Source organism: Myotis nattereri (assembly GCF_964212035.1).
Source record: "Myotis nattereri genome assembly, chromosome: 3".
Taxonomy (NCBI): Eukaryota; Metazoa; Chordata; class Mammalia; order Chiroptera; family Vespertilionidae; genus Myotis; species Myotis nattereri.
In genome coordinates this window covers 112,478,340-112,497,328 of record NC_138077.1, presented here as the reverse complement: position 1 = coordinate 112,497,328, position 18,989 = coordinate 112,478,340, and the positions used below count along the sequence as shown (strand labels likewise).

General features: G+C 38.2%; 1 protein-coding gene across 1 annotated transcript in view; it reads right to left on the bottom strand.

Moving 5' to 3' along the window:
• Window positions 1-275: 275 nt before the first annotated feature.
• LOC308515454 (uncharacterized protein) overlaps window positions 276-18,989 on the bottom strand; it is a gene marked incomplete at its 5' end in the record, with an annotated part of 44,288 nt that continues 25,574 nt past the window's right edge. The window contains 3 exons of the mRNA XM_081086034.1: window positions 276-1,084; window positions 6,617-6,816; window positions 12,225-12,392. Coding sequence (XP_080942160.1) covers window positions 841-1,084; window positions 6,617-6,816; window positions 12,225-12,392 — 612 coding nt within the window. The 3' untranslated portion in view covers window positions 276-840. The remainder of the gene's footprint in view (window positions 1,085-6,616; window positions 6,817-12,224; window positions 12,393-18,989) is intronic.

Below are 18,989 nucleotides of genomic sequence, written 5' to 3'. Positions count from 1 at the left end.
CAGTGTGCTTTTCTCTTTCCTTCTAGTTGTAGAATTTCCACTCAGCCAGCTTTCCTGTGGTTCTGGATGATGTCCGTTTTGTCTTTTAGTTGTATTTTTGTAGTGGTTGTGCAAGGCAGCAATATCCGGTGTTTACCTATGCTGCCATTTGGGTTTCTCTGTAATTATTGTGTTTGTTTTTTGTTGAGTGAGACTCCCTCCACGTTCTGCGTTCAGTAGGGTTTGGTATCTGAAAGAGGAGCCACACAGCAAATGAGAGAAAAAGACACGAGATAATTTTGCAATATTGGGGGATCAGGCGGCAAGTCCCGAAGGACTTCCTCAGATGCTCAGGCCGCTCCAATCTTTTATTGATCTGGAATAGCCCTTAGGGTAAGGAGGTTTCAGTGACACACAGATCAGCAGACAATTTCCAGGAATAGACAAAAGTATCTGATTAACTCATCAATAGATTTCCGAGTGTAGGCAGAGTAACTGATTAGCTCATCAATAGATTTCCGAGAGTATCTGATTAACAGTAATCAACAAGGATCTACATAAGTATCTAAGGAATTAAGGGAACTAAGGTGGGGATGCTTCAACTACTATTACCTAAATTAACTGGGTGGTTCCTAGATTAACTGGGTGGTGCACAGCCCTGACCTTTGCTAGGACTTTCAAGCCCTGACCTTTACTAGGACTTTCAAGGGCTACTAGCTTTTGGGGGGTCTCTGTCTAAACTCAGCTAGTGAAGACAATGAATGGACTCCGGCATCTCCCCCTTATTTTTTCTTTAAAAAATAATCAAGTCCCAATTTCAACGTCCAAAAGTTCTAAGTCCATGTTTCAATGTCCAAAAGTTCATGTGTACATGCCAGCAATGAAATGTTGGTTCTGGATGGTGGACAAATGCAGGTCCGGTCCTCTCTGGTTTGGTCCTGGGCACCCTGCAGCGCCGCACAGCTGCTGACTGCTAGCATGGCAAGGCGTCTTCCACCATCTCAATCTCTGAACTGTCCCTCCTGTCTTTGTGGCTGGAGCAGTCTGGTCAGTTTCTCTCCGGGATCCCTTGTTGCAGGAATCCACATGGTCTTGGAGTTGTTCTCTGAAAGTATACAAACATATTCTCGACCAAAGGTTAAAGGAAAAAACCTTACTTGGGGTCTTTTCTTTAAAATGATCTTCCCTGGCTTACCCTGGCACAATGTGTGTTTTTTCTGGGTGTCTCGCTAACAAAAAAATTTTAATTTAGTTATAAGATCTATTTTCTTACATGGCATTTTTCCACTATATTTTCCCACTATCCCCCTTTTTTTGATTTAATTAGGAGGCTTCTTGGAAATTTTATAATGCAGTCTAGATAGCTTTAAATATTAATTTTTTGCATAAAAAAATGAACCTGAACATGCTTTACGTTCATAGCATGTTTACCACGAAATGAAAATTTTGGTTAATACTTTTTGAACAATTACTTATTTCAAATTAGCCAAATTTAATTAATTAGAAAACTTGACAACTATTTTACTGTCAAATTTAATATTCTAACAATGATCTTAATTTACACTGTAAATATTAATTGAAAGGATCACTTTCTGTCCTTGTGAAGGCTCTAGCATTCCTGTTCTAGGCTAGATTTAGACATATGGTCTGTTAGCCAAGCCTCCGTTTATCTGGATTCTGATTTCAACTGGACCAAGTCTCTTCTTTCTTTTGGTTCCTGATTTTGGCTGGGCATGCGAAGCAAGAAGCAGCCATAGGGACAGGAGACCTTCCTCAAAAGGGGCGAGTGTTCAAGCCCCTGCACCATTGGGGGGGGTGAGGATCTGTGCCCCACCTCTGTTGATCCCCAAGTTTTCTCCTACTGGCCCCCGACTGTGCCTGTCTTAGGTCGCCCCACCCTGTGGGGTCTTACCTGTCTTTGATTACCAGTCATCTCTGGGCCAAGTAGGGTGATGTGAGGTTCAGTTCTGTCTCCTTGTTAACCTATGTCCCTCTGGCCTCCATGCCCAGCAACTGCCTTTGGATCCCCTCGCCTGCTGGCGGGGTCCCGGCATTGATCATAGGGAACCCAGGTTTCTTCTCCAGAAAGGGCCCAGCTTATGCCATTGGGCAAGAGACAGATCTATGGTACCAGCTTTTCATGATCTCAGCTTGAACGGAGAGCCTACATAACAGCTGTAGACAACTGGAATCCTTTTGGCAAAAAAAAAAAAAAAAAAAAAATTGAGAGAGGTCAATACAGAATACTTAAGTGCCTTCCCCAGGAGGCCTTCCACACAGTGGAAGGGAATAAATCCTTTTATGTCCTTAAATATTAAATTGTTGCCAAACATTCAAAGAATTTGTAAGTTTGTTTGGGATAAATGCACAATATACTGTTTTAAAGCATCAAAATTATTAATAAAACTTTGTAGAATAATACCATGTAAGAATATTCTTTGCTCTAGGTCATGACAACTTAATTTTAAACTCAAGGTTTGGAATGAGGAACCTAGTTTTCAAAAAAAGAAGAAATTTACAGAAGCAGAGACAGTATGCTATCTAAATTACAGTTCTGGGTCTCCAGAGCACTGAGTTGACACGCTAACTGGATCCTTCTGACTTTCGGACAGCTGTGCTGTCCTTCCCAGGTAAAGGAAAAATGTGCCGTCTAAGACATATGAAACTTACAGTTTTTACCTGAATTAATTGTTACCATACTTCACTTTACCATGCCCCAGGTGGTCTCTGGGCTGTTCCTTTTATTCTGACACCAATGTAGCTCCATAGGTGTCTTTCCATTAGCATCACAAGTGAAAAAATTTAGAGTAATTAAAGCTAGGTGCAGCCTACCTGTAGGTAATTTCTCCATCATCCCCCTTTTTTGTTTTTCAAGTTGGGATTTTTAAAAGCTTATGAGACTCTGAAGCCTCTTTTAATAAAGCAACCAATTGATCAGCATGTGCCTTTCCCTTAGTTAATGGGCTAGGTAATATGCTGTGAGCCCTGATGTGGGTGATATAAAAAGGGTATTTTCTCTGCTGCACAATCTGTTGAACTTGCTTAAATAGTAAGAATAAACTTTGGTCACTAAACCATTTCAACCGGGCAGTTTCAATTCTACTTACTAGGCCCGAAGCATAAGAGGAATCAGAAATTATGTTAACAGGCTGTTGGAAATCTTGCAACGCAGCCTTAATAGCTTTTAATTCAATTCTTTGCACAGAAGTATGACTGGTTAGTATGACTCGGTCAGAATTTATAGTATGATAGGCAGCTTTCCCATTTGATGACCCATCAGTAAAAACAGTTAAAGCTCCAGGAATTGGTTCCTGTCTAATATTTTTTGGTATAATGATGGAGGTCTTATATAAAAATTGTAGTAGTTTATATTTTAATAGGTGACAGCTAAGTTCCCCTGGATATCCACTTAGCCCAATTTGCCAATTTTAAGTCAGTTTGAAATAACATTTATTCTTTTAACTTTACTTGTCCTAAGTTATGGACAGTAAATGACATTAATTAAATTTCTGGTATTAGTCTTTAAGTAAATTTACATAAACTTTGTTTAAGGAGGCAAAACACAAATTATTTAATTTAGCTTATGAGGCCCAATATATTGATTTTTAATTTTAGTTAGACATCTGAAGGAAACCTCTTTTTATTTCCTTCCAGACAGCTTTCTTTCTCACACAGCAACAAATGTAAGGAACATGGTTGCCTTTTGATATTTTAACAAATACTGTCGCAAAGCTATATATTTCAAGTGATTTTTCATTTATGGTGACTAATTATTGTCAGATTTAGTATTTTAACAACAATCTGTAAATGTTAGCAATTATATTTTTAAAGAATATACTCTTTGGCTTATTTGCATGTACAGAGGGATCATGGGAAGCCTTCAGTAACTTTTTAGAAGAATTTTACTTTACTAGGATTCAATTGCTTACAAAGATTAGTAAATTTAGTAAAGTTTTATTTTGATACACGAGATGCAAACACTGCTTCACTTCCAGCCTAATTTAAAATGCAGCAGCGAGGAGCTTTTATTAGTTTAAATAAAGACATTGCTACTAATAAATCAATTTTTTCTTTTATTTGGCAGAAATTCCTTATGCAACCCAGTATATTATATTTTGAAATACTGCACTCGGGAAAAACTGTCAAATACATATCTAATTAAAACATTTTCAACACTTTTTAAACAGTTCTCAACATGATAGGATCTAGTCTTGACCATGGAATCAATTACTCTTAATTTGTTTATGATATATGTATAACTGTGGTTCTACTGAGAATTTTAGATATCTTTTAAAAATGTCTCTATCTACAAGCCTTTTAAGAAATACGAGCTCTATTGTTGGCCCTTATAAAGCCAACTGCTGAAAACATTGGCCTATCATACCACTGAAATTATATTAAGACCGTGATTGCTAATTTATTAAGCATTATAAATATCTTTTTAAAAATAGTATTAAATAAATCTGAGAGGCAAGCACACTTTCTGCCTCATCCGCATTTCCGCAGTAAAACTCCGCCTTAAAACTCCACCCCTGAAATCCCATCCTGCCTCAGTGAGCAGACATTCCTTTTGTGATTGACTATGTCAGAGGGAGGGGCCTTTGCTGTTTCAAGATGGCGGCCCCCAGGGAGAGCGGTGAGCCATGCGGCCAACATGGCGGCTGCCAAGTCACGCAGCCCAACATTGTGGCTATCTACACTGTTCTCTGACAGAAAAGATGATTTCCTTATTCTCACAATAAACAAGGGAAGAGCAAACCAAAATCCCTAAAAGGTAGATGGCCAACATTATGTTGTAGACAAACAGAAATCTTATTAGCTGTTTATGCCTTTTATAATTATCTTAAAGAATATTAATCAAATTTAAACTGGTTTTTGTATTAAAAATTTCAGTTGAGATCTTAAAAATTAATCCTCTTTTTTTTAAATCAGACTAAGAAGTAATATATTTTGAATTCCTAATCATTTAAGAGAAAACACATTCTATTTTTTCAAAAACAAGTTATACATTAGATATTTAATTAATTTTTCCTGATTCAATTTGCATTTTAAACTTTCAGAGCTTTAAATCTTAGGTAGCAAATTAAATACTTAGCATTTTTCAAATCAATACTTTTACATTTAAGGATACATTTCAAATAAAATATAAGGCATTTTCAATTAATAGATTAACTTCTATCTTCTAGATTTCATACTAGGCATACTCAGATCAACATTTCAGTATTGTAAATCTCAATACTTTTAGATGATTTGAACTTAAAAGTTTTAAGTTTCCAGCCAATAAGCCTGGCATAGCTGCTAAATTTCAAAATGGTCACAATTTTCCTGCTGGGGAAGTCAAGAAGCAGACCCATAGCTATTCACATGTAAACTTGACTATCAACTTCCTGGTGGTACTTGCCTCAGGGTGGAAAATTTCAAAAGAGCTACTTTAAATCACCTTGGGAAACCTGTCTGCATTTCTTTCTCAGGTTCATCTCCACCATTTTTAAGGCCAAAACAGTCTCAGGTTTTTATTCTGTACACAGCAAAAGGTCAAGTTCAGCTCAAAACTATGCGCACTCATTTTTAAGCTGGCCTTTTCCCTTTACATGTGCACAGAAATCCCAGATGCATTTATGAATTTGTAAAAGCTTTTCAATTACTAGAAGGACTTTGACTTTAGAATACTTGGGGAGGGGGCATCCCATCTGGGTCGCCAAATGCTCCTTCTTCCCTTTCCCCACATCCTGCTTTTGGGGAAGTTTCAGCAAATGACTCAGATGGCATATTTTTCCCAAAGTCATGCTTAATTGAAAAAGACATTTTAAGTTTTTCCCTATTTCTCTTTCTAAAGCAATGGCTAGCACTCAAGGTTATCTTAGCTAAAGTTTGATGTTCCAAACATGTTCTCCGGTAGTTTTTAAATAAAACATTAAGTAATCTCATTGTGGGAGAGCTTATAACTGCCTTTTCCTGCCACCTTTGAATCTCTCCACACCAGAGGCGGACTTGGCAGCAGGGTTTCATTTCTTATTACAGATTTTAGATTCCAAATACAAATTAAGATTTTAATTTGGACAAGAAACCACATTAAGATGACCATGGCACTCTTTTTTCAGCCTGATTTTAAGGAGTACCTTTTAATATTCCAATTTCTTTATAATTTGGCCTTTTTGCACAGGTGATTCTATTCATGGAGAATTAAACATTTCAGGATTAGGACATGGAGGTGGAGCCATGAAGGCCATTCCTCCCATTTTTTCTTTTCTTTCTGTTCCTCTTAAGGAGTGGAGGGTGCAAGGGGAGGAGATTTATCCTCCTTGACCTCTCCTAAAGCCTCTAGGAAATGAAATGCCGTGTTCCACAAGGGGAAACAATTTTTGGCAAGTTCTGATTAACTTTTTTGGCAAACTTTTAAGATCTAATGTACCTTTTTCAAGAAACCAAGGGTTATGTTCTAAAATAACATGCAAAAACTATAAGATATTACCTTATAAAATTTTAATACTTTAAACATGCAAATCAAAAGTCTATAATAAAGTTTCTTAGTTTTTTAAAAGTCAAATATACCTTTTTAAAGCCGAATCTACTTTCTTAAAGCCAAATCCTGCCCCGTTTGTTAGCCTGGTTAAGAAAATGTTCCCAGTGTACTTACAGACCCGGGCTTCTGTAGTTGATCCTGGGCATTGCGTGCGGTAGACTTCCCCTCACCTTTTTTTCGGTGAGTTTTCCACACCTTTTCGGTGAAAACTTCCTTTTCTCGCTCCAGCGAGGCCTGCACTTCCAGATTACCCGTCGGGCGCCAGATGTTGAGTGAGACTCCCTCCACGTTCTGCGTTCAGTAGGGTTTGGTATCTGAAAGAGGAGCCACACAGCAAATGAGAGAAAAAGACACGAGATAATTTTGCAATATTGGGGGATCAGGCGGCAAGTCCCGAAGGACTTCCTCAGATGCTCAGGCCGCTCCAATCTTTTATTGATCTGGAATAGCCCTTAGGGTAAGGAGGTTTCAGTGACACACAGATCAGCAGACAATTTCCAGGAATAGACAAAAGTATCTGATTAACTCATCAATAGATTTCCGAGTGTAGGCAGAGTAACTGATTAGCTCATCAATAGATTTCCGAGTGTAGGCAGAGTAACTGATTAGCTCATCAATAGATTTCCGAGAGTATCTGATTAATAATCAACAAGGATCTACATAAGTATCTAAGGAATTAAGGGAACTAAGGTGGGGATGCTTCAACTATTATTACCTAAATTAACTGGGTGGTTCCTAGATTAACTGGGTGGTGCACAGCCCTGACCTTTGCTAGGACTTTCAAGCGCTGACCTTTACTAGGACTTTCAAGGGCTACTAGCTTTTGGGGGGGTCTCTGTCTAAACTCAGCTAGTGAAGACAATGAATGGACTCCGGCAGTTTTTTTTCCCAATATTAGGGAAGCTTTTTTGTCATTATTTCTTCAAAAAGGTTTTCTAATACTTGCTGATTTTCCTCTCCTTCTGGTCCACCTATTATATGAATGTTCTTTCCTTTTGTGTTGTCCCAAAGTTCCCTTATATATATAGATAAACTTGCTGATAAAAATCCTACTGATTTTTAAGTTTTTTTTTCCATTTCCTGCTCTGCTTGGGTATTTTTTTTCCTACCTTATCTTCTAGCTCACTTATGTGGTCCTCCCCTTCTTCTAGTCTGTTATTGCTTTCTATTGTGTTCTTTATTGCAGCAATGTCATTCATTTCTTCTTGGTTCTTCTTCCTTTCCTCTGGATTCTTACACATATTGTTGAATTTCTCTTCCATCCTTTTCAGTGTCCTATGACCATTGCTCTGAATTCTTTGTCTGACAAATTGCTTGCCTCCATTTCACTTACTTCCTTTTCCAGTGATTCCTCCTTTTCTTTCATAAGGGGGCTGTTTCTTTGTCTCCCCATGTTCGCTCTTCTCAGGGTTTCTTGTTATATAGCTCTCTCTCTCCTGCGTTGACTTAAAGGCACAAAATACAATATGAAAAGACACAACACACAGGGCACCAAACACAAATGTATTCATCATACCAATAATCCCAAATAAAGGTGACTACCAGAGAAAAGAGTGTAAAAATGATATTGCGATAAACAAAAAATGTAAGAGAGAAAATAAAGTGAAGAAAAAGTAAGGGGGGGAAATATATGTATATGGGGAGAAAACTCCGAAAAACCAACAACTATTCTAAAAAATGCAAACAACAAACACCCAAACAACAAATACTGAGATGAATCTGAAGAGGCAGAGCTTATTTCTAGAATGTAAGGTCAAGGAATTGAATGAGTGGGGAAATGTCCATGATTCAGTATATAGGAGGTAGAATGAGAATGAGTGTATAATAAGAAAAGTAATAAAGAAAATACAAAAAAAGAGAAAAATATATGTTTAAAAATATATATTTATATTAAAATATATATAAAAATTATATAAATATAAATATATATATATAAATATATATAAAATTCTTTTCCCTTTCTTTATTCTATCTATGTATTCATCTATTTTTGGAAAAAGAGAAATGAGAGTAGATAAGCCTGAGTTGTTGACTGAAACTAATTAAGCTATTAGTAGATGAAGAGAACAAGCAAGGAGAGAAAAATAGAAGAAACAAAAAACCAAACTAACAAACAAACAATCAAACAAACAATAAGACAGAAAGAAAGAAAAGGGGGAAAAAAAGAAAAGAAAAAAATTTGCCTAGTGAAGAAAGAGAGGAGAGAAGTGTGCATGGACTTGGAGCAGGGGTGAGGAAATTAGATATATGAGTAAGTTCAATTTTTAACAGGGAGTCAAAAGAAAGGATAGATAAAAACTAAAGCAGGAACAAGTCAGAAAAACAGGACCAAAAAGGGGAAAAGTGAGGAAGAGAGTGTTGGCATAAAGGACAAATTGAGATAAAGTAAAATAATGCTAAAATAAAAATAAAAATAGAATGTAGACCACTAATCCAAAAATAAAATAAAAGTTTTACAAAAGGTAAAATAATAGTAATAGAAATTAAAAATAAAAATCTACACTAATAAAAGAGAAACATGCAAATTGGTGTCACTCGCTACACCCACCAGCCAATCAGGATGAGTATGCAAAATAACCCAACAAAGATGGGGGTTAATTTGCATATACAGGCACAGAGCAAAGACTGAAGACTGAAGACGACTGAAGACTGAAGACGACTGAATTCTGGAGAGGCTTGGTTTCTCTGGGACCAAATGCCTGGGTCCCAGGTGCCAGACGAAAACCGGTGCCAGAAGCCAGGAGAAGGAAGGCCTATTGCATGAATCTCTTCATGCAACAGGCCTCTAGTATAATAATGTAAAAGTAAAATAGAATGAGAAAAAGAAAACAAATTTAGTTGCTTAAATAAAAGATAAAAAATAAAAATGTGTGAGTGAGGGTTGAGAACCAAGATGGCGGCATAGGTTAACGCCGGAGTTTGCTGCTTTGAACAACTACTTCAAAAGTAAAACCAAAAAACGGAAGGGACATCACCCAGAACCACAGGAACGCTGGCTGAGTGGAAGTCCTACAACTAGGAGGAAAGAAAAACGCATACGGACACTCAGAGGAGGCGCAGTGCTGAAGTCAAGTTCTGAGGTGCGGAGTGCGCGGAGCGGGCTGGCGGCGGAGGGCGCGGTTGGCGTTTTCAATTGGGAGGGAGTCGCAGACTCTGAGCTCCAGATCCGGGCGAGTCTTTAGGGACCCAGACTCAAATGGGAGAAGCGGGACTGTCTGGCTTTGGTCAGACAGAGTGCAGCTTTCTCTCCGAGGTATGCAGCCGTTGCTGGGACTCAGAGAGGCAGAGCCCCTGGGGACAGGACTGAGAGCGGCCATCACTGCTCTCTCCGGCCCACCCTGTTGATCCTTTGCGACCCGCCCCGCACAAGCCCTGCACAGAGACATTTGCCAGATAGCCTCAGGCAAAGGCTGGATTAGCACCTCCCTAGAGGACAGAAGTTCTCTCACTGCAGACACAGCTGATTCTCATAGCCACTTGGCCTGGAGGTCAAACCCTCCCTGGTATTAGCTACAACAATCAAGGTTTATAAGACTGCGCACAAAGACCACTAGGGGGTGCACCAAGGAAGCATAACAAAATGCAGAGACAAAGAAACAGGACAAAATTGTCAATAGAAGATATAGAGTTCAGAACCACACTTTTAAGGTCTCTCAAGAACTGTTTAGAAGCCGCCGATAAACTTAATGAGATCTATAAGAAAACTAATGAGACCCTTGATCTTATATTGGGGAACCACCTAGAAATTAAGCATACACAGACTGAAATAACAAATATTATACAGACTCCTGACAGCAGACCAGAGGAGCGCAAGAATCAAGTCAATGATTTGAAATGCGAGGAAGCAAAAAACACCCAACCGGAAAAGCAAAATGAAAAAAGAATCCAAAAATACGAAGATAGTGTAAGGAGCCTCTGGAACAGCTTCAAGCGTACCAACATCAGAATTATAGGGGTGCCAGAAGATGAGAGAGAGCAAGATATTGAAAACCTTTTTGAAGAAATAATGACAGAAAACTTCCCCCACCTGGTGAAAGAAATGGACTTACAGGTCCAAGAAGTGCGGAGAACCCCAAACAAAAGGAATCCAAAGAGGACCACACCAAGACACATCATAATTAGAATGACAAGAGCAAAAGATAAAGAGAGAATCTTAAAAACAGCAAGAGAAAGAAACTCAGTTACCTACAAGGGAATACCCATACGACTGTCAGCTGATTTCTCAACAGAAACTTTGCAGGCCAGAAGGGAGTGGCAAGAAATATTCAAAGTAATGAATACCAAGAACCTACAACCAAGATTACTTTATCCAGCAAAGCTATCATTCAGAATTGAAGGTCAGATAAAGAGCTTCACAGATAAGGAAAAGCTAAAGGAGTTCATCACCACCAAACCAGGATTATATGAAATGCTGAAAGGTATCCTTTAAGAAGAGGAAGAGGAAGAAAAAGGTAAAGATACAAATTATGAACAACAAATATGCATCTATCAACAAGTGAATCTAAGAATCAAGTGAATAAATAATCTGATGGACAGAAAAAAAAAAAAGATAAATTTCTTATCTACTACTTGGCTGAAATATATATCATATAGGATGGAGGCTAAGTGCCTGATTCTTTTCCTGATTTCCCAAAGTGAAAAGTTGAATCCCTAGTATACTCCAAATTAGTACCAGTGCATTTTACTGACCAGTGAAAATTAAATGTATCAGATTGAAAAAATAAAATAAAATAAAATAAAATAAAAATAAAAATAAAAATGTGAAGTAATGAAGGTTGTTCACTTCAGCGGTGCTTCAATGACCCATGGGGTCTGTTTTAAGACCCCTCTCTACTGCTCTGCCTGGCAGGTCTTTTTCCTGTCAAGTAATCAGCACGGTGTTAAAGTTCCCTGTGATCCATCGCTCCTATGTGTCATAAGCCACAACCTAGTTTTCAAGCAGGCAGGATCTCTCTGCTCACTTTGTTTCTCTGCCTGCCTTCAGTGTATTTACAGAGTCAATTTCTGACACAACCCCTGGGTGGCAGTGTTTCTGGATTAGTTTCCAGAACCAAATGGTCCCTTGACCTGCCTCTTCTTTCCCTGCTGCACTTAATACTGGGTGGGAGGGACGGACTGACCCAGAGCTGGTTTCCTGCTCCTCTCTCCTTATTCTGATCCCTAGTTTCCACAAAAAAACAGCTTTCCCCTGCAGTCTCAGTGAGTGTTTTTAATGGGAAAATCCTATGTACTGGGCTTAGCAAACAAGGAAGTAAAAAAAAACAGAGGGACTGTGCCAACCTGTATCTTTCTCTACCCCCTCCTCGCCCCACCAGCACTGTGAGTCTGAGAAAGAACTTCAGGCTGCCTTTCTGGGCACAGTGTCCCATGGCTGTGGGCTTAGATATAGAGTTCCCCTCTGCCAGCAGCCCTGTGAGCCCCCTTCCACATTTGAGGGCTAAACTGACCCCAAGGCCACAGATTTGATGGGACGCAGTCTTCCTCTGAGACTCCCTGCAGCATGCATTTCTCCCTCAAGCCTTGATCCCAGATCTCACCTCTTTCTAGGTGATCTCTGACTTTTCTGTCCATGAATTGCCTCACCACCTGTATTTAATTCGCCACTTCCAGGTGGGTGTTATTCAATTCAGCTGTTCCTTCTATCTGCGGAGTGATGAGGCCCAAGACCTGACCGTGTATTCAGCTGCCATCTTGTCTACCCCTGTACAAATATTTTAGGCACCTGTGGCTGGGGGGGCTGGAGTCTTGGTCTTTGTGGGTTCGCAGCTGAGGCAGCTGGTCCCTGGGCATTGTAGTGGTAGGGTCCTGGGAGGTATCCAAGGTCTCCCTGGTTGAAGGTAAGGCTGGGATTCCAATCACAGCTGCTCTCCCCTTCAAGATGCCACGGTCTCTGCAACACAGACAGCTGCTCTGAGAGAAATTTCAGCAGTAGTAGAGGCTGCCTGGCCAGTGGAGCCTGGTCAGCCAGTCCCCAAAAGTCCTGTGGAATATAACTGTCCCTCACTCACAAATACAGAAACTCTCTGCATGTCTACACACTCTCCTTTCGCTCTCACACTCACACATTATCTTGCAGCCTGCCATCCCATCGGCCGCCATCCCATTGGCCACCATCTTGGATCTTTCTATGCCTTTTTTTTTTTTTTAAATATATTTTATTGATTTTTTACAGAGAGGAAGGAAGAGGGATAGAGAGTTAGAAACATGGATCAGCTGCCTCCTTCACACCCCCCACTGGGGATGTGCCCGCAACCAAGGTACATGCTCTTGACTGGAATTGAACCTGGGACCCTTCAGTCCGCAGGCCGACGCTCTATCCACTGAGCCAAACCGGTTACGGCTCTATGCCTTTTTTTTATATACCAATAATGAACTCACAGAAAGAGAAACTAAAAAACAATCCCATTTACCATTGCAACAAAAAAAAATTAAGATACCTAGGAATAAATTTAACCAACGAGGTAAAGAACCTGTACTAAGAAAATTATAGGACACTGAAAAAACAGATAGAGGAGTCGCTGCTGCCCAAGGAGCAGCCCCTGCATGACTAAACACCTAGATCCTTTGGTGACAGTAAAAATGGGTAGACAAAGAAATCACCAAATGAAAGAAAAGCATCACCCTAAAAGCAGCTAATTGAACTGGAGGCATGCAATATGTCATAAAAAGAAATCAGAATAAGGATCATATACTTAAAAACCTGATGGATGAAAAAAATCAACAACTTATGTAATAATCAAGAAGAAATAAAGTGTGATATAGCTGAAATAAAAATACACCATGGAAAGTTTCAACAGTAGACTAGGAGAAGTGGAGGACCAAATTAGCAAATTAGAAGAGAGGGAAGCAAAATACACCCAAACTAAAGTGTAATTAGAGAAAAAAATTAAAAGACAGGAGGAGTGTCTAAGGGAGCTTTGGGACAACATGAAACGAAGCCACATATGAATAATAGGGATGCCAGAGCGATAGGAAGAGGACCAAGTATTTGAAAACCTATTTGAAGAAATAATGTCAGAAAACATCACTGATATGTGGAAGAAAAAAGTCACACAAGCACAGAGTCTCAAACAATATGAACCTGAAGACCCACACCAAGACAGGTCATAATTACAATGGCAAATGTTCAGGACAAAGAGAGAATTTTAAAGGATGCAAGAGAGAGGCAGAAAGTTATGAAACACCCCTTTGTAATACATTAAGCAATAAAAAAAAAAGAAAAAAAAAAGAAAGTTATGAAACAGGGATCTTCCATTAGATTATCAAATGATTTCTCGACAGAAACACATCAGGCCAGACAGGAATGAAAGGAAATTTACAGTGATGCACAGCAAGGGACTAAATCCAAGATTACTCTATCCCGCAAGGACATCATTCAAAATTGAAGGGGAAATAAGGAGTTTCACAGACCAAAAAAAAAAAAAAAAAAAAACCCCACAAAAAACTAAGGGAGTTTATCACTACCAAGCCAGCAATGCAAGAAATGCTAAAGGGACTGGTATAAAAAGAATAAATAAAAAGGAAAGAACCAACACAGGCACAAAAAATAAAAATGGCTACAAACAAGTACCTATCAATAATAATTATAAATGTAAATGAAATAAATGCTCTGATCAAAAGACATTGAATGGCTGAATGGATAAAAAAAAACATGACCAATATATATGCTATCTACAAGGGACCCACAAAGACTGAAAGTGAAGGGATGGAAAAATATCTTTCAGGCAAATGGAAATGATAAAAAGCTGGGGTAACAATACTTAAATCTGAAAAAATAGACAGCAAAGTGAAGGCCATAACAAGAGATAAGGAAGGCCACTTCATTATACTAAAAGGAATGATAAAGCAGAGGATATAACCCTGGTAAACATATATGCACCCAATGCAGGAACACCCAAATACATAAAAAAAAACTGGAAGATATCAAGGGAGAGATTGACAACAATACAATCATAGTAGGGGACTTTAATACCTCAATGACATCACTGGAAAAATACTCTAGACAAAAAATCATCAAAGAAACAGCAATCATAAAAGATTCACTAGATCAGATACACTTAATTGACATCTTCAGAACATTTCACCCAAAGCCACGGAATATACGTTCTTCTCAAGTGCACATGGGTCATTTTCAAAGTTAGACCACATACTGGGTCACAAGCAAAGTCTCTCCAAATTCAAGAAGATTGAAATCATATCAAGAATCTTATCAGACCGCAATGGCATAATATTAGAAATAAACGACAATAAAAACAATAAAAAAAATCCTAACACTTGGAAGCTGAATAGCATGCTATTAAACAAAGATTGGGTTACCAGACAGATCAAAGAAGAAATTAAAAACATCGTGGAAACAAATGACAATGAAAACACAACAATCCAAAACCTATGGGACACAGTGAAAGCAGTCCTGAGAGGGAAGTTTATAGCTCTACAAGCCTACCTCAAAAAAACAAGAAAAAAATGGTAATAAATCATCTAACTCTACAGCTTAAAAAATTAGAAAGAAAGCAACAACAAAATCCCAGAGTGAGCAGACAGAAGGAGATAATAAAGATCAGAGCAGAAATAAATGACACACAGACCAAAAACAAACAAACAAACAAACAAAAAAAAAGATCAATGAAACCAAGAGCTGGTTCTTTGAAAGGATAAACAAGATTGATGAACCTCTAGCCAGGCTCACCAAAAAGCAAAAAGAGAGAAGACCCAAATAAACAAATTCAGAAATGAAAGAGGCGAAATAACAACAGACCCCATAGAAATACAAAGGAGTGTTAAAAAAAATACTATGAACAACTCTATTCCAACAAACAAGACAACCTAGAGGAAATAGACATATTCCTAGAAAAATACAACCTTCCAAAACTCAATCAGGAAGAATCTAAAAATCTCAATAGGCTGATAACTATAGAGGAAATTGAAGGAGTCATCAAAAAGCTTCCAGCAAACAAAAGCCTGGGGCCAGACGGTTTCACAGGGGAGTTTTACCAAACATTCAAAAGAGAACTGAAACCTATCCTCCTCAGACTGTTCCAAAAAATTCAAGAGGAAGGAACACTTCCAAGCTCATTCTATGAGCCCAGCATTACCCTAATACCAAAACCAGATAAAGACAACAATGAAAGAGAATTATAGACCAATATCCCTCATGAATATAGGTGCCAAAATCCTCAAAAAAATCTTAGCAAATCGGATCCAGCATTACATTAAAAAGATCATCACCATGAGCAAGTACGGAGCAAGAATGATACAATATCCGCAAATCAATAAACGTGATACATCAAATAAACAAAATGAGAGATAAAAATCACAGTCATATCAATTGATGCAGAAAAGGCATTTGACAAAATTCAACACCCTTTCTTGATAAAAACCCTCAGCAAAATGGGAATAGAAGGATCATACCTCAACATAATAAAAGCCTTATATGACAAACATACAGCCAACATCATACTCAATGGGCAAAATCTAAAACCATTTCACCTAAGACCAGGAATGAGACAGGGATGCCCACTTTCACCACTCCTATTCAGCATAGTTCTGGAAGTGCTAGCAATAGCAATTAAACAAGAAGAAGAAATAAAAGGTATTCAAATTATAAAAGAAAACATAAAACTGTCATTATTTGCAGATGACATGATACTGTACATAGAAAACCCTGAAGACTGCATCAAAAAATTATTAGACTTAATAAATGAATTCGGCAATGTAGCATGATATAAAATTAATGCAAAGAAATCTATGGCATTTCTATACACCAATATTAAATTTACAGAAAGAGAGATTAAAAAAACAATCCCATTTACCATCGCACCAAAAAAATTAAGCCACCTAGGAATAAACTTAACTAAGGAGGTAAATACCTGTACTAAGAAAACTACAGGACACTGAAAAAAGAGATAGAGGAAGACATAAACAGATGTATGAACATACCATTTTCATGGATTGGTAGAATCAACATCATTATAATGTCCATACTACCCAAAGCAATCTATATAGTCAATCCACTCCCTATTAAAATACCAATGGCATATTTCACTGACCTAGGATGAATTCCCAAAATTTCATCTGAAATAAAAAAAAGATCCCGAATAGCTACAGCAATCCTGAGAAAGAAGAATAAAGTAGGTGGGATCTCAATACCAGATATCAAGCTGTATTACAAAGCCACTGTTCTCAAAACTGCCTGGTACTGGCACAAGAGCAGACATATAGACCAATGGAATAGAATAGAGAACCCAGAAATCATCCCAAACCACGATGCTCAATTAATATTTAACAAAGGAGGCAAGAACATACAATGGAATCAAGACAGCCCTTTCAATAAATGGTGTTGGGGAAATTGGAGATACATGCAAAAAAATGAAACTAGACCACCAACTTACACCATACACAAAAATAAATTCAAATTGAATAAAGGCCTTAAACATAAGAGGGTAAACCATAAAAATATTAGAGGAATCCACAGGCAGCAAAATCTCAGACGTGCCGAAACCAGTTTGGCTCAGTGGATAGAGCGTCGGCCTGCGGACTGAAAGGTCCCAGGTTCGATTCCGGTCAAGGGCATGTACATGGGTTGCGGGCATATCCCCAGTAGGAGATGTGCAGGAGGCAGCTGATCGATGTTTCTCTCTCATCGATGTTTCTAACTCTCTATCTCTCTCCCTTCCTCTCTGTAAAAAATCAATAAAATATATTTTAAAAAAAATCTCAGACGTATACCGAAGCAATATCTTCACCAACACAGCTGCTAGGGCAGTGATGGCGAACCTATGACACACGTGTCAGAGGTGACACGTGAACTTATTTTTTTGGTTGATTTTTCTCTGCTAAATGGCATTTAAATATATAAAATAAATATCAAAAATATAAATATTTGTTTTACTATGGTTGCAAATATCAAAAAATTTATATATGTGACACAGCACCAGAGTTAAGTTAGGGTTTTTCAAAATGCTGACATGCCGAGCTCAAAAGGTTCGCCATCACTGTCCTAGGGCCATGGAAACTAAAGGGATAATAAACAAATAGGACTACATCAAAATAAAAAGCTTTTGTACAGCAAAAGAAACCATCAACAAAACATTAAGAAAGCCCACTGCATGGAAGAACATATTTGCCAATGTTGTCACCAATAAGGGTTTAATCTCCAACATTTATAGGGAACTCATACAACTTAACAAAAGAAAGATAAACAACCCAATCAAAAAATGGTCAACAGATCTAAATAGATACTTTTCAAAAGAGGACATAAGGAAGGCCAAGAGAGCCCTAACCGTTTTTGGCTCAGTGGATAGAGTGTTGGCCTATGGACTGAAAGGTCCCAGGTTCGATTCTGGTCAAGGGCATGTACCTTGGTTGTGGGCACATCCCCAGTAGGGAGTGTGCAGGAGGCAGCTGATCGATGTTTCTCTCTCGTCAATGTTTCTAACTCTCTATCCCTCTCCCTTCCTCTCTGTAAAAAATCAATAATATATATATATATATATATATATATATATATATATATATAATGATTTTTTTAAAAAAGAAAGGCCAAGAGACATATGAAAACATGCTCAAAGTCACTAATCATCAGAGACATACAAATCAAAACGACAATGAGGTACCATCTCACACCTGTCAGAATGGCTATCATCAACAAATTAACTAACGACAAGTGCTGGCGAGGGTGCGGAGAAAAAGGAACCCTCTTGCACTGCTGGTGGGAATGCAGACTGGTGCAGCTACCGTGGAGAATAGTATGGAGTTTCCTCAAAAAACTAAAAATGGAACTCCCATTTGACCCAGTGATCCCACTTCTAGTCTAGGACTATATCCCAAGAAACTAGAAACACCAATCAGAAAGAATATATGCACCCCTATGTTCATAGCAGCACAATTTACCATAGCTAAGATTTGGAAACAACCTAAGTGTCCATGGGCAGATGAATGAATTAAAAACCTGTGGTACATCTACACAATGGAGTACTACACTGTGGTAAAAAAGAAGGAATTCTTACCATTTGTGACAGCATGGATGGAACTGGAAAGTATTATGTTAAGTGAAATAAGCCAGTTAGAGAAAGATAAATATCACATAATCTCACTCATTTGTGGAATATAATGAACATAATCTGATGAACACAAACAGATCCAGACACACAGAAACATTGATCATGTGAACAAGATGATGTTTTGACTCCTGGTGGGTCAGCCTGACCATGCTTATTGGTTCTGCTTGCCTGATTTACAGCTGAGTCAACTCCCTAATTACTTCCCACAGGCCTTAAAAAGAAAACTTTAAGAAAAACTTAACCCTCTATTCACATATAAGTATATATGTTCTAAGATTTAAAATATTACTTTTCAGATTAACTCAGGTGCTCTATCTATCAGGTTGTAGGTCTCCCCTATCAATACCACATTTATGCAAAGAGGTGACACACTGGACTACATGATGTTTTTGAGCCCTTGATGAATACCCACTGGGAAATGCCATTAA